Here is a 13,914-nt window from a genome sequence, read left to right as displayed (position 1 = left end):
CAGTGGCACAATTTACGGCTCACCGCAGCCTCGACCTCCCGGGCTCAGGTGATCCTCTCGCCTCAGCCCTGCTAATATCTGGGATCACAGACGTGGGTTTTACCATGTTGCCCAGGGTGGTGTCAATCTCCTGGGCTCAAGTGATCCGCCCACCTCGGCCTCCCACAGTGCTGTGATTACCGGCGTGAGCTACCGCGCCCTGCCACAAACGCTTATCTTCTAACGTACCATTTCATTTACTTGCTATATTCATTATCTGAATCTTCTCATATTAGAATGTAAGCAGAATAAAGGCAGTGATTTTTCTTTTTACTGGCGATCCTCAGAGCCAAGGATAGTCTGGGACCTAGCAGGCCATATAAATGTTTTTTAATGAGTGAATCATCAACGAGTGGATGTAACGATAATGTGGCTAATAGGCAGCAGTAAGGAGGCTGTGTAGAATAAACCCGTAATCCCGATGTTGGCAGTTTGCTTTAAAAGAAAAAGGGAGGCAGTCGGAGAGGGGCACACGTTTGAACAAAATACTGGGAGGAGGAGGAAGGCTAGTTTTTTTTTTGTTTTCAAGTTTCCTTCTGATGTTACTCCCATGCTTCCGGGCACATTATGAGCTCAGTACCTGCCGGAAATCTCCCACCTGGTGGCAACCTACCCTTGCATACACCCACCCAGGGGCTCCAAGCCTTGCAGCTGAGTAAACACAAAACTGATCTCCGCTAAGGACGCGCGTCTGCAGGTTTGCGCGCGACCTAGGCGCTGGCATGCGCACTAGCTAAAGTCACCAGCGTGCGCGGGAAGCTGGGCCGCGTCTGCTTATGATTGGTTGCTGCGGCAGACTCCCACCCACCGAAACGCAGCCCTGGAAGCTGATTGGGTGTGGCCGCCGTGGCCGGACGCCGCTCGGGGGACGTGAGAGGGGAGGCGGGAAACAGCTTAGTGGGTGTGGGGTCGCGCAGTTCCTTCAGCCAGGAGGTGAGGAGGTTTCGACATGGCGGTCCAGCCGAAGGAGACGCTGCAGTTGGAGAGCGCGGCCGAGGTCGGCTTCGTGCGCTTCTTTCAGGGCATGCCGGAGAAGCCGACCACCACGGTGCGCCTTTTCGACCGCGGCGACTTCTATACGGCGCACGGCGAGGACGCGCTGCTGGCCGCCCGGGAGGTGTTCAAGACCCAGGGGGTGATCAAGTACATGGGGCCGGCAGGTGAGGGCGGGGACGGCGCGTGCTAGGGAGGGATCCGGGGCCTTGTGGCGCGGCTCCATTCCCGCCTGAAAGTGGGCGATGAGCAGCCTCTCCAGCGCGGATTCACGGGGGCGGAACGTTGGTGCTTGTGGGGATTCCGCCGTCCCCAGGTTCTGCTTGGCTCCGGAGGGACGCCCCCCTCAGCCCTGAAACCCGTGCCTCTCCAGCCGCACCGGATCTGAACTTGTGATCACGGAGTGTTTACGTCGTGCCAGGCATTTTAATGCATTGTTCTAGTTCATTTTCCAGCAGTCAGATTCCTCGCCTTGGCCCTACATGTGGCGCTCATTACAAACACGGCCAGAATCTCTTATTACAAACAGCAGCCAGGAGTGAGATTTAAAACAGACGGGGGGTTTAGGAGACCGTTTTATGACACTCAACGTAATTCTGCTCCCACGACGCTCCCATTTGTACCGCCGGTCCAGCTAAGGGGCTGGTAATGGAGCGCCGTTGAAGAGCAGTATGATGAAGTGATCAGGACCAACGGACTCTGGAGCTGGGCTGCTTGGGATCAAGTCGCTGCCCCTCTGCTTATTAACGTGTGACCTTGGGCTAGTCGTGGACGCTATCTGCTTCAGCTCAGCATTCAGTGCTCTCCGTCACCCGACCCCATCTATTCAGGATTATCTCTCCCTGGAAAGCTACAAATGTCTCACCCTATGTGGGCCAAATGTTCTGGATAGGCCTAGTTAACCTCTTTCTCCCTGTTTTCTTTGCGCTTTCTTGCAGCTATGTAGTTATGCTAATGAAAAGAGCATCCTAGGGGGAGTAGAGTTGTGGATTCTAGTCCTGACTAGAGGACTAGTGCAAATGCGGTGCTCCTGATGAAAAAAGTTTCATTCGTTAGATATAAATGTGTTAGGCAGGGTTATGGACACTAGATGAAAAAGAAATACCTCTGCTTTCATAGAGATCACTATTGGAGAGTAAGGCAGAAATCATTGCAATTCAAGTTGGAGGCTTATGGAGGTGAGCTTGTAAGAGGTTACAAGAGGCGCCGAGGCAGGATCGCCAAAGACGGAAGACTTTGGAAGAGTCTCATACAACGGAAGAGGCGTTATGTGAGACACCAAAGTCCACGCTGAGTCTTGGCGGACTAGAAGTTTGCTAGGGAGAGGGCTTGAAACGAGGTAGATTGGCATTGCTGGTGTAGAAAAGGAAGGCGAGAAGACTGGCCCAGGTGGGTGGGGTTAGATGACCAAAGGCTTTTCGTGTGGTGTTGAACTGTTGGTATTTTATGCCGTAGCCAATGAAAAGCCTGAAGTTTTTTTTTTTTTCTGAGACGGAGTCTTACTCTGTTGCCCAGGCGACAGTGGTGTAATCTTGGCTCACTGCAACCTCCACCTCCTGGGTTCAAGCGATTCTCCTGCCTCAGCCACCGGAGTAGCTGGGATTACAGGCACCTGCCCCCACGCCTAGCTAATTTTTGTATTTTTAGTAGAGATGGGGTTTCACCATGTTGGCCAGGCTGGTCTCAAACTCCTGACCTCAAGTGATCCACCCACCTTGGCCTCCCAATGTGCTGGGATTACAGGTATTAGCCACTGCACCTGACCTACATAGATTTTACATAAGACTTTAAAACAGGTCGGGCGCGGTGACTCAGGCCTGTAATCCCAGCACTTTGGGAGGCCGAGGCAGGCGGATCACGGGGTCAGGAGATCAAGACCATCCTGGCTAACACGGTGAAACCCCGTCTGTACTAAAAATACAAAAATCCCAGCACTTTGGGAGGCCGAGGTGGGCGGTTCACGAGGTCAGGAGATCGAGATCATCCTGGTTAACATGGTGAAACCTGTCTCTACTAAAAATACAAAAAATTAGCTGGGTGCGGTGGCAGGTGCCTGTAGTCCCAGCTATTGGGAGGCTGAGGCAGGAGAATGGTGTGAACCCGGAAGGCGGAGCTTGCAGTGAGCCGAGATCGCTACTGCACTCCAGCCTGGGCAACACAGCGAGACTCCATCTCAAAAAAAAAAAAAAAAAAGACTTTAAAACAAATTATAAGAAAGGACAGGCCAAGTGCAGTGGTTCGTTCCTGTAATCTCAGCACTTAGGAATGTCGAGGTGGGAGGATAGCTTGATGCTAGGAGTTGAAGACCAGCCTGTGTAACATAGCGAGACCCATCTCTACAAAAAAATTAAAAAGTTATCATCTTTAGAACTTATGATTTTTATGTGTAGACTCCATATAAGCAGAGGGTCTATGCTTAGTCACTATTTTATATCTATTACCTTCCATAGTACCTGCACATATAATAGGTGCTTCATAAACAATTTAATCAATGAATAAATTACTGAGAAAACACTGGAAGTTTTTGGGTTAGCATTGTGTTAGGTGCTTGATATGGTTTGGCTGTGTTCCCACCCTTATCTCATCTTGAATTCCCATGTGTTGTGGGAGGTACCTGGTGGGACATGATTGAATCATGTGGGCGGCTCTTTCCTGTGCTGTTCTCCTGGTAGTGAATAAGCCTCACAAGATGTGATGGTTTTAAAAACGGGAGTTTCCCTGCACAGGCTCTCTCTCTTTGCCTGCCGGCATCCATGTAAGATGTAACTTGCTCCTCCTTGCCTTCCTCAATGATTGTGAGGCCTCCTCAGCCAGTTCCACATGGCTATGGAGTCATTAAACTTCATTCTTTTGTAAATTGCCCAGTCTCAGGTATGTCTTTTTTTTTTTTTTTTGAGACAGAGTCTGGCTCTGTTGCTAGGCTGGAGTGCAGTGGTGCAATCTCGACTCACTGCATCCTTCGCCTCCCGGGTTCAAGTGATTCTCCTGCCTCAGCCTCCCAAGTAGCTGGGACTATAGGCGCATGCCACCATGCCCAGCTAATTTTTGTATTTTTAATAGAGACGGGGTTTCCCCATGTTGACCAGGATGGTCTTGATCTCTTGACCTTGTGATCTGCCCGCCTTGGCCTTCCAAAGAGCTGGGATTACATACCCAGCTGGGTATGTCTTTATTAGCAGCGTGAAAATGGACTAAAACAGTAAACTGGTACCAGTAGAGTGGGACGCAGCTGAAAAGATACCCGAAAATATGGAAGCAACTTTGGAGCTGGGTAACAGGCAGAGGTTGGAGCAGTTTAGAGGGCTCAGAAGAAGACCAGAAAATGTGGGAAAGTTTGGAACTTCCTAGAGACTTGTTCAATGGCTTTGACCAAAATCCTGATAATGATATGGATGATGAAATCCTGGCTAAGGTGGTCTCAGATGGAGATGAGGAACTTGTTGGGAACTGGAGCAAAGGTGACACTTGTTATATTTTAGTAAAGAGACTGGTGGCATTTTGCCCTGCCCTAGAGACTTGTGGAACTTTGAACTTGAGAGAAATGATTTTGGGTATCTGGTGGGAGAAATTTCTAAGCAGCAAAGCATTCAAGAGATGACTTGGGTGCTGTTAAAGGCATTCAGTTTTAAAAGGGAAACAGCATGAAAGTTTGGAAAATTTGCAGCCTGACAATGTGATAGAAAAGAAAATCCCATTTTCTGAGGAGAAATTCAAGCTAGCTGCAGAAATTTGCATAAGTAATGAGGATCCCAATGTTAATCCCCAAGACAATGGGAAAAATGTCTCCAGGGCATGTCAGAGGACTTCATGGCAGCCCCTCTCATCACAAGCCTAGAGGCCTAGGAGAAAAAAATGGTTTCATGGGCCAGCCCAGGGTCCCCATGCTGTGTGCAGCCTAGCAACTTGGTGCCCTGTGTCCCAGCTGCCCCAGCTGTGGCTGAAAGGGGCCAACCTAGAGCTCAGGCCATGGCTTCAGAGGGTGCAAGCCTGAAGCCTTGACAGCTTCCAGGTGGTGTTGAGCCTGCAGGTGCACAGAAATCAATAATTGAGGTTTGAGGACTTCTGCCTAGGTTTCAAAGATGTATGGAAACACCTGCATGTCCAGGCAGAAGTTTGCTGCAGGGGTGGGGCGCTCATTGAGTTCCTCTGCTAGGGCAATGTGGAAGGGAAATGTAGGGTCAGAGCCCCCACACAGAGTCCCTACTGGGCACTGCCTAGTGGAGCTGTGAAAAGAGGGCTACCATTCTCCATACCTCAGAATGGTAGATCCACAGATAGCTTGCACCATGTGCCTGGAAAAGCTGTAGACACTTAACGCCATCTCATGAAAGCAACCAGGCGGGGTGCTGTACCCTGCAAAGCCACAGGGGCAGAGCTGTCCAAGGCTGTGGTTGCCCACCTCTTGCATCCACATGACCTGGACGTGAGACATAGAGTCGAAGGAGATCATTTTGGAGCTTTAAGATTTGACTGCCATGCTGGATTTTGGACTTGCATGGGGCCCGTAGCCCCTTTGTTTTGGCCAATTTCTCCCATTTAGAGTGGCTGTATTTACCCAATTCCTGTACCCCATTGTATCTGGGAAGTAACTAACTTGCTTTTGATTTGACAGGCTCATAGGTGGAAAGGACTTACCTTGTCTTGAATGAGACTTTGGACTGTGGAATTTTGAGTTAATGCTGAAATGAGTTAAGGCTTTGGGGGACTGTTAGGAATGCATGATTGGTTTTGAAATGTGAGGACATGAGATTTGGGAGGGGTCAGGGCAGAATGATATGGTTTGGCTATGTCCCCACCTAAATCCCATCGTGAATTCCCATGTATTGTGGGAGGGACCTGGTGGGAGATAATTGAATCATGGGGATGGACCTTTTCCATGCTGTTGTGATAGTGAATAAGCCTCACGAGATCTGATGGTTTTAAAAACAGAAGTCTACCTGCACAAGCTCTTTCTTCGTCTGCTGCCATCCATGTAAGACATGACTTGTTCCTCCTTGCCTTCTGCCATGATTGTGAGACCTCCCCAGCCATGTGGAACTATAAGTCCAGTAAGCCTCTTTTTCTTCCCAGTCTTGGGTATGTCTTTATCAGCAGCGTGAAGTCCAACTCATACAGTGCTTGAACATGTAATATCTCAAATCTGTAATGTACTTTTTTTTTTTTTAAGGAGCAAAGAATCTGCAGAGTGTTGTGCTTAGTAAAATGAATTTTGAGTCTTTTGTAAAAGATCTTCTTCTGGTTCGTCAGTATAGAGTTGAAGTTTATAAGAATAGAGCTGGAAATAAGGCATCCAAGGAGAATGATTGGTATTTGGCATATAAGGTAATTATCTTCCTTTTTAATTTACTTATTTTTTTAAGAGTGGAAAAATAAAAATGTGAAGAATTTAATTGTGTTTTAGTATTTTAAGTAGATTGTGATAGTAGAATGGTTTGAGACACTTTAATAGCAATTAGCATGTGGTTTTTAAAAAGTTACAGTTTGGCTGGGCACAGTGGCTCATGCTTGTAATCCCAGTATTTTGGGAGGCTGAGGCAGGTAGATTGCGCGAGCCCAGGAGTTGAAGACCAGGCTGTCCAACGTGGTAAAGCCCCATCTCTACTGAAGATAAAAAAATTTAAAAAAATTAGCTGGGGCTATTGTCACACACCTGTGGTCCCAGCTAATCAAGCTGAGGTGAGAGGATCACTTGAGCCCAGGAGGTTGAGGTTACAGTTTAACTTTCGGAGGCCAAGGTAGGAGGATTACTTGAGTCCAGGAGTTTGAGACCACCCTGGGCAATGTAGGGAGATCCCATCTCTATAGAGGGATAGATTAGATAGATAATTTCTGAGGGGAGGGGAAGGGGGGGAAGAGAAAGGGGGAGGGCCAGGGAAGGGGAGGGAGAGGGGAGGGGAGGGGAGGGCAGGGCTAGCAGTAAGATCATGATAGAGACATGTATCTGTAAGATCCTTATAATAGGTGAGGATGGCCATAAATTAGCGCCACAGATTTGTATTTTTAGTAGAGACAGGGTTTTACCATGTTGGCCAGGCTGGTCTTAAACTCCTGACCTCAAGTGATCTGCCTGCCTTGGCCTCTCAAAGTGCTGAGATTACAGGTGTGAGCCACCATGCCCAACCACAAGCATTTATTTATTTATTTATTTATTTATTTATTTATTTTGAGACAGAGTCTTGCTCTGTCGCCAGGCTGGAGTGCAGTGGCGCCATCTGGGCTCACTGCAAACTCTGACTCTGGTTCAAGCTATTCTCCTGCCTCAGCCTCCCGAGTAGCTGGGATTACAGGTGCATGCCACAACAACCTGCTAATTTTTGTATTTTTAGTAGAGACAGGGTTTCACCATGTTGGCCAGGATGGCCTCAGTCTCCTGACCTCATGATTCGCCTGCCTTGGCCTCCCAAAGCGTTGGGATTACAGGCGTAAGCCACAGCACTTGGCCAGTTATTTTTTTATAAGAAAACATTTTATTGCCCAGGCGTGGTGGCTCACGCACTTTGGGAGGCCAAGGCAGGCAGATCACAAGGTCAGGAGTTTGAGACCAGCCTGGCCAACATGGTGAAACCCCATCTCTACTAAAAATACGAAAATTAGCCAGGCGTGGTGGTGTGCGCTTGTATTCCCAGCTACTGGGGAGGTTGAAGCAGGAGAATCTATTGAACCCTTGAGGCAGAGGTTGCAGTGAGTCGAGATCATACCATTGCACTCTAGCCTGGGTGACAGAGCAAGACTTCATCTCAAAGAAAAAAAGTAAACATTTTATTAATAAGGTTCATCGAGTTTGGATTTTTCCTTTTTGCTTATAAAATTTTAAAGTACATTCAAGAGTTTGTTAAATTTTTAAAATTTTATTTTTACTTAGGCTTCTCCTGGCAATCTCTCTCAGTTTGAAGACATTCTCTTTGGTAACAACGACATGTCAGCTTCCATTGGTGTTGTGGGTGTTAAAATGTCTGCAGTTGATGGCCAGAGACAGGTTGGAGTTGGGTATGTGGATTCCATACAGAGGAAACTAGGACTGTGTGAATTCCCTGATAATGATCAGTTCTCCAATCTTGAGGCTCTCCTCATCCAGATTGGACCAAAGGAATGTGTTTTACCCGGAGGAGAGACTGCTGGAGACATGGGGAAACTGAGACAGGTAAGCAAATTGAGTCTAGTGATAGAGGAGATTCCAGGCCTAGGAAAGGCTCTTTAATTGACATGATACTGTTTTATTTAAGGAAAAATAATAAAAAAAACTTTTTTTTTGTATCTAATTAAAATAATGTTTTGATGTTTACAGAAACTTTGTATATTTAATTGGACATTAGAACAAGCTGTTTCTTGTGATTTATTTTACCTCAGATCTTTTCTCCCCCCTTTCCTTTCTGTCTTGTGTTCCAAAAGAGTAATTATTACGGTAAATATTACTGTAATTATGGATTTATCAAATAAGATGCAGTTCTTTAGCATTTTTTGGTAGTTCGAGTGGAACTTTAGCCTGTTATTTTACTATTTGTTTTATTTTAACTAAATTCTGATTGTGTCATTTTTTGTTTGTTTGTTTGTTTGTTTTTTTTTTGAGACCGAGTCTTGCTCTGTCGCCCAGGCTGGAGTGCAGTGGTGCGATCTCGGCTCACTGCAACCTCTGCCTCCCAGGTTCAAGCAATTCTTCTGCCTCAGCCTCCCGAGTAGCTGGGATTACAGGTGTGCACCACCACACCTGGCTAATTTTTGTATTTTTAGTAGAGATGAGGTTTCACCATCTTGGCCAGGCTGGTCTTGAACTCCTCACCTCGTGATCCACCCACCTTGGCCTCCCAAAGTGCTGGGATTACAGCCATGAGCCACCATGCTCGGCTTTGATTATGTCATTTGTATAGGCATGTGGTTTATTATTTAGGTATTTCTTTTTTTTTTCTTTGAGGTGGAGTTTCACTCTTGGTGCCCAGGCTGGAGTGTAATGGCGTGATCTCAGCTCACTGCAACCTCCACCTCCTGGGTTCAAGCAATTCTCCTGCCTCAGCAGGAGTAGCTTGGGATTACAGGTGTGCCCCACCACACCTGGCCAATTTTGTATTTTTAGTAGAGACAGGGTTCCACTATGTTGGTCAGGCTGGTCTTGGACTCCTGACCTCAGGTGATCTGCCCACCTCAGCCTCCCAAAGTGCTGGGATTATAGGCGTGAGCCATGGTGCCCAGCCTATTTAGTTTTTTTTTTTTTTTTTTGAGACTGAGTCTCACTCTGTCACCCAGGCTAGAGTGCAGTGGCACAATCCACGATCTTGGCTCACTGCAACCTCCACCTCCTGGGTTCCAACGATTCTTCTGCCTCAGCCTCCCAAGTAGCTGGGACTGCAGGCACATGCCACCACACCCGGCTAATTTTTGTATTTTTATAGAGACGGGGTTTCATCATATTGGTCAGGCTGGTCTCTAACTCCTGACCTTGTGATTCGCCCGCCTCGGCCTCCCAAAGTGCTGGGATTACAGGCGTGAGCCACAGCGCCCGGCCTAGGTATTTCTTAAGGTATGTATCTCCCGAGGATTCTTCACTTTTTGTGGTCCTCAAGTACCATAAGCACCACTGGAGATAACACATGTGATGGACATTTTTAGCATAGATTGTATCTAAGCAACTTTCCACAAGTAATAGTTCTGTTAAGGGTTGTTATTGTGGCCGGCACGGTGGCTCACACCTATAATCCTGACACTTTGGGAAGCTGAGGCAGGTGGATCACCTGAGGTCAGGGATTCGAGACCAGCCTGTCCAATGTGGTGAAACCCTGTCTCTACTAAAAATGCAAAGAAAAAAAAACCCTAGCCAAGCATTGTGGCTTGCTCCTGTAATCCTAGCTACTTGGGAGGCTGAGGCAGGAGAATTGCTTGAACCTGGGAGGCAGAGGTAGCAGTGAGCCAAGATCGTGTCACCGCATTCCATCCTGGGTGACAGTGAAACTCTGTCTCAAAACAAAAAAAGAGTTGTTACTGTTGGGACTATTTTTTGAAAGCTTTATGTGAACGTAATTTTATATTTTGATGAAAATTTAGTTTATTGATGTAAAAAGTGTATCAGTACATCATATTATCAATGTCTTGCACATTGTATAAACATTTAATGTAGGTGAATCTGCTATCACTATAGTTATCAATGTTATAATTTTCATTATTGCTTTTCTTATTCCTTTTCTCATAGTAGTTTAAACTATTTCTTTCAAAATAGATTATTCAAAGAGGAGGAATTCTGATCACAGAAAGAAAAAAAGCTGACTTTTCCACAAAAGACATTTATCAGGACCTTAACCGGTTGTTGAAAGGCAAAAAGGGAGAACAGATGAATAGTGCTGTATTGCCAGAAATGGAGAATCAGGTACATGGATTATAAATGTGAATTACAATATATATAATGTAAATATGTAATAAATAAGTAATATGTAAATTATAGTGACTTTTTAGAAGGATACTTCTGTCATATTTATCTCAAAACCTAAACTGTGTATCAATGATATTAAGCTTTTTTTTTTTTTTTTGAGACAGAGTTTCGCTTTTGTTGCCCAGGCTGGAGTACAATGGTGCGATCTTGGCTCACCACAACCTCTGCCTCCCAGGTTCAAGTGATCCTCCTGCCTTGGCCTCCTGAGTAGCTGGGATTACAGGCATGTGTCACCACACCTGGCTCATCTTTTTTTGTATTTTTAGTAGAGATGGGGTTTCTCTATGTTGGTCAGGCTGGTCTCAAGCTCCTGAACCTCAGGTGATCTGCCCGCCTTGGCCTTCCAAAGCACTGAGATTATAGGCATGAGCCACTGCGTCCGGCCTGTTTTTATAGTTTATGTACATGGAATTATGTAATATATTCTCCCTAGCTTCTTTCATCCAATATTTGTAAGATTTATCCATATTATTGAGTGTAGTTGTGGATTTTTGCGTTCATATTTCATAGCACAAGCGTGTCAGAATTTATCCATTTTACTTCCCTTCTGCCCGCCCCTGCTACTCTCCCCATTTTACCTTTTTTTTTTGTTTTTTTGAGATGGAGTCTCAGAATCTCGCTCTATCACCCAGGCTGGAGTGCTGTAGCGCGGTCTCAGCTCACTGCAACTTCTGCCTCTGGGTTTAGCTGCACGCCACTATGCCTGGCTAATTTTAGTATTTTCAGTAGAGGGGATTTTGCTATGTTGGCCAGGCTGGTCTCGAACTCCTGACCTCAGGTGATCCACCCGCCTTGGCCTGCCAGAGTGCTGTGATTACAGGCATGAACCACCGTGCCAGACCCCCATTTTAATTCTGATGGACATTTGGGTAATTTTCATTTTTGGCTGTTATAAATACTGCTGCGATTACAGTTAATTTTCACAGTTCTTTTTTTTTTTTTTTTTTTTTTTTTGAGATGAGTTTCACTCTTGTTGCTCAGGCTAGAGTGCAATGGTGCGATCTCAGCCCACTGCAACCTTCGCCTTCTGGATTCAAGTGATTCTCCTTTCTCATCTCCTGAGTAGCTGGGGTTTACAGGCATGTGCCACCATGCCCAGCTAATTTTTGTATTTTAATTTCACAGTTCTGGAGGCTGGGAAGTTCAGAATTAAGGCACCGGCTGATCTGTTGTCTGGTGAGGGCCCACTTCCTCATAGATAACCATTTTCTCACTCTAACCTCACAAGGTTGAAAGGGCCTAATTTTTGTATTTTTAGTAGGGACGGGGTTTCACTATGTTGGCTAGGCTGGTCTCAAACTCCTAGCCTCGAGTCATCCATCCGCCTCGTCCTCCCAGAGTGCTTGGATTACAGCATGAGCCACTGCGCCCGGCCCCCATTTTAGTTTTGATGGGCATTTGGGTAATTTTTTTTTTTTGGCTATTCTAAATAATGCTGCGATTACTGTTAATTTTCACCTTGTAAAAACCATTTTCAAATCTCAAGAGATTTTTTTTGTTTTTTTTTTAGTTTTCTTGGTTTGGATTGGGAAGGAACACCAACGAAAATGAGGCACTTCAGAATTTATTTTCATTTTGCATGTGTTTTTTCAAATCTTTAGAACTGGATCCAGTGGTATAGAAATCTTCAATTTTAAATTCTTAATTTTAGGTTGCAGTTTCATCACTGTCTGCGGTAATCAAGTTTTTAGAACTCTTATCAGATGATTCCAATTTTGGACAGTTTGAACTGACTACTTTTGACTTCAGCCAGTACATGAAATTGGATATTGCAGCAGTCAGAGCCCTTAACCTTTTTCAGGTAAAAAAAAAAAAAAAAAAAAAAAAGGGTTAAAAATGTTGAATGGTTAAAAAATGTTTTCATTGACATATACTGAAGAAGCTTATTAAGGAGCTAAAATATTTTGAAATATTATTATACTTGGATTAGATAAGTAGCTTCAAATGGCTATATTTTTCTCTCCCCTCCCCCACTCCACTTTTTAACTTTTTTTTAAGACAGTGTCTTACTTGTCCCCTAGGCCAGAGTGCAGTGGCACAATCTCGGCCCACTGCAACCTCCACCTCCCAAGTAGCTGGGATTACAGTTGCCTGCCACCATGCCTGGTGGTACAGGGTTTCACCATGTTGGCCAGGTTGGTCTCAAACTTCTGACCTTAGATGATCCTCCCACCTCAGCTTCCCAAAGTGCTGGGATTACAGGCTTGAGCCATCGCGCCCGGCCTACTTTTTACTTTTTTAGAGACTGGGCTTTACTCTATCACCCAGGGTGGAGTGAAGTGGCAAGATCATAGCTCACTGCAGTATTGAACTCCTGGGCTCAAGCGATCCTCCTGCTTCATCCTCACGAGTAGCTGGGTCTACAGGCACAGCTTGCCTAATTTTAAAATTTTTTCAGAGTTGGAGTTTCACAGTGTTGCCCAGGATGTTCACTCACTCCTGGCTTCAAGTGATTCTTCTGCCTTAGCCTCTAGAGTGGTAGCTCGGATTACAGGCATGAACCACCATGCTCTGCTATTTTCTTTCAAGGCTTTTTTTTTTTTTTTTTTTTTTTTTAAAGAGACTGGTGTCACTATGTATGCTCCCTAGGCTGGAGTACAGTGGCTGTTCACAGGAAGTGCCATCAGAGTGTACTACAGCTTCAAACTCCTGGGCTCAAGCAATTCTATCATAGTCTCCAAAGTAGCTAGGACTACAGGTGTGTCGCATTGTGCCTTGCTCTCGAATTGCTTTTTTATATTTTTCCTAGTTTCAAGCTATCTATGTAGTATTAGTCCTCACTTTATGAATAATTTTGTATACTACTAATAGCAATTCTTTTTTTTTTTTTTTTTTTGAGACGGAGTCTCACTGTTGTCGCCCAGGCTAGAGTGCAGTGGTGTGCTCTCAGCTCACTGCAATCTCTGCCTCTCGGGTTCAGGCACTTAGCTGGGATTAGAGGTGCCCGCCACCATGCCCAGCTAATTTTTGTATTTTTAGTAGAGATGGAGTTTCATCTTGTTGGCTAGGCTGGACTCTAACTCCTGACCTCAGGTGATCTGCCTGCCTCTGCCTCCCAAATTGATAGGATTACAGGCGTAAACCACTGGGCCTGGCCTAGCAATTTAAAATGACATTCTAAGAAGTTTTATGTCTAAAACTGCAGTAAGTGACTGGGTGATGTGGCTCATGCCTGTAATCCCAACGCTTTGGGAGTCCAGGGTGGGAGGATCACTTGAGGCCAGGAGTTGAGACCAGCCTGGGCGACATAGTGAGACTCTGTCTCTACAAAAGAGAAAAAATTAGCGGGGCTTAGTGGCATGCGCCTGTAGTCTCAGCTACTTGAAAGGCTGAAGTGGGAGGATTCCTTGAGCCCCAAGAGTTCTGGCTTGCCGTGAGCCAGGATGGCACCACTGCACTCCAGTCTGGGCAATAGAGTGAGACCCTGTCTCAACAAATAAAATAAAACTGTGGTAATTGTAAAGTGG

At 45.7% G+C, this 13,914-nt stretch overlaps 1 protein-coding gene across 6 annotated transcripts in view; it reads left to right on the top strand.

The window, feature by feature from the left end:
- Positions 1 to 656: 656 nt before the first annotated feature.
- MSH2 (mutS homolog 2) overlaps positions 657 to 13,914 on the top strand; it is a 307,179-nt gene continuing 293,921 nt past the window's right edge. For 3 of the 6 annotated variants that reach the window (XM_054475081.2, XM_054475083.2, XM_054475080.2), the window contains exons 1-5: positions 913 to 1,199; positions 6,200 to 6,354; positions 7,895 to 8,173; positions 10,238 to 10,384; positions 12,099 to 12,248. In XM_054475081.2, the coding sequence (XP_054331056.1) occupies positions 989 to 1,199; positions 6,200 to 6,354; positions 7,895 to 8,173; positions 10,238 to 10,384; positions 12,099 to 12,248 (942 nt within the window). In that variant the 5' untranslated portion in view covers positions 913 to 988. Of the gene's footprint in view, positions 1,200 to 6,199; positions 6,355 to 7,894; positions 8,174 to 10,237; positions 10,385 to 12,098; positions 12,249 to 13,914 lie in introns of all 6 variants that reach the window. The other 3 variants (XM_054475082.1, XM_054475079.2, XM_054475084.2) reach the window with 3 other exon arrangements.

The sequence above is a fragment of the Pongo pygmaeus genome, chromosome 12 (assembly GCF_028885625.2).
Source record: "Pongo pygmaeus isolate AG05252 chromosome 12, NHGRI_mPonPyg2-v2.0_pri, whole genome shotgun sequence".
Classification (NCBI taxonomy): domain Eukaryota; kingdom Metazoa; phylum Chordata; class Mammalia; order Primates; family Hominidae; genus Pongo; species Pongo pygmaeus.
The sequence above is the reverse complement of the archived record's forward strand: the minus strand, read 5'-3'. Positions and strand labels throughout refer to the sequence as shown.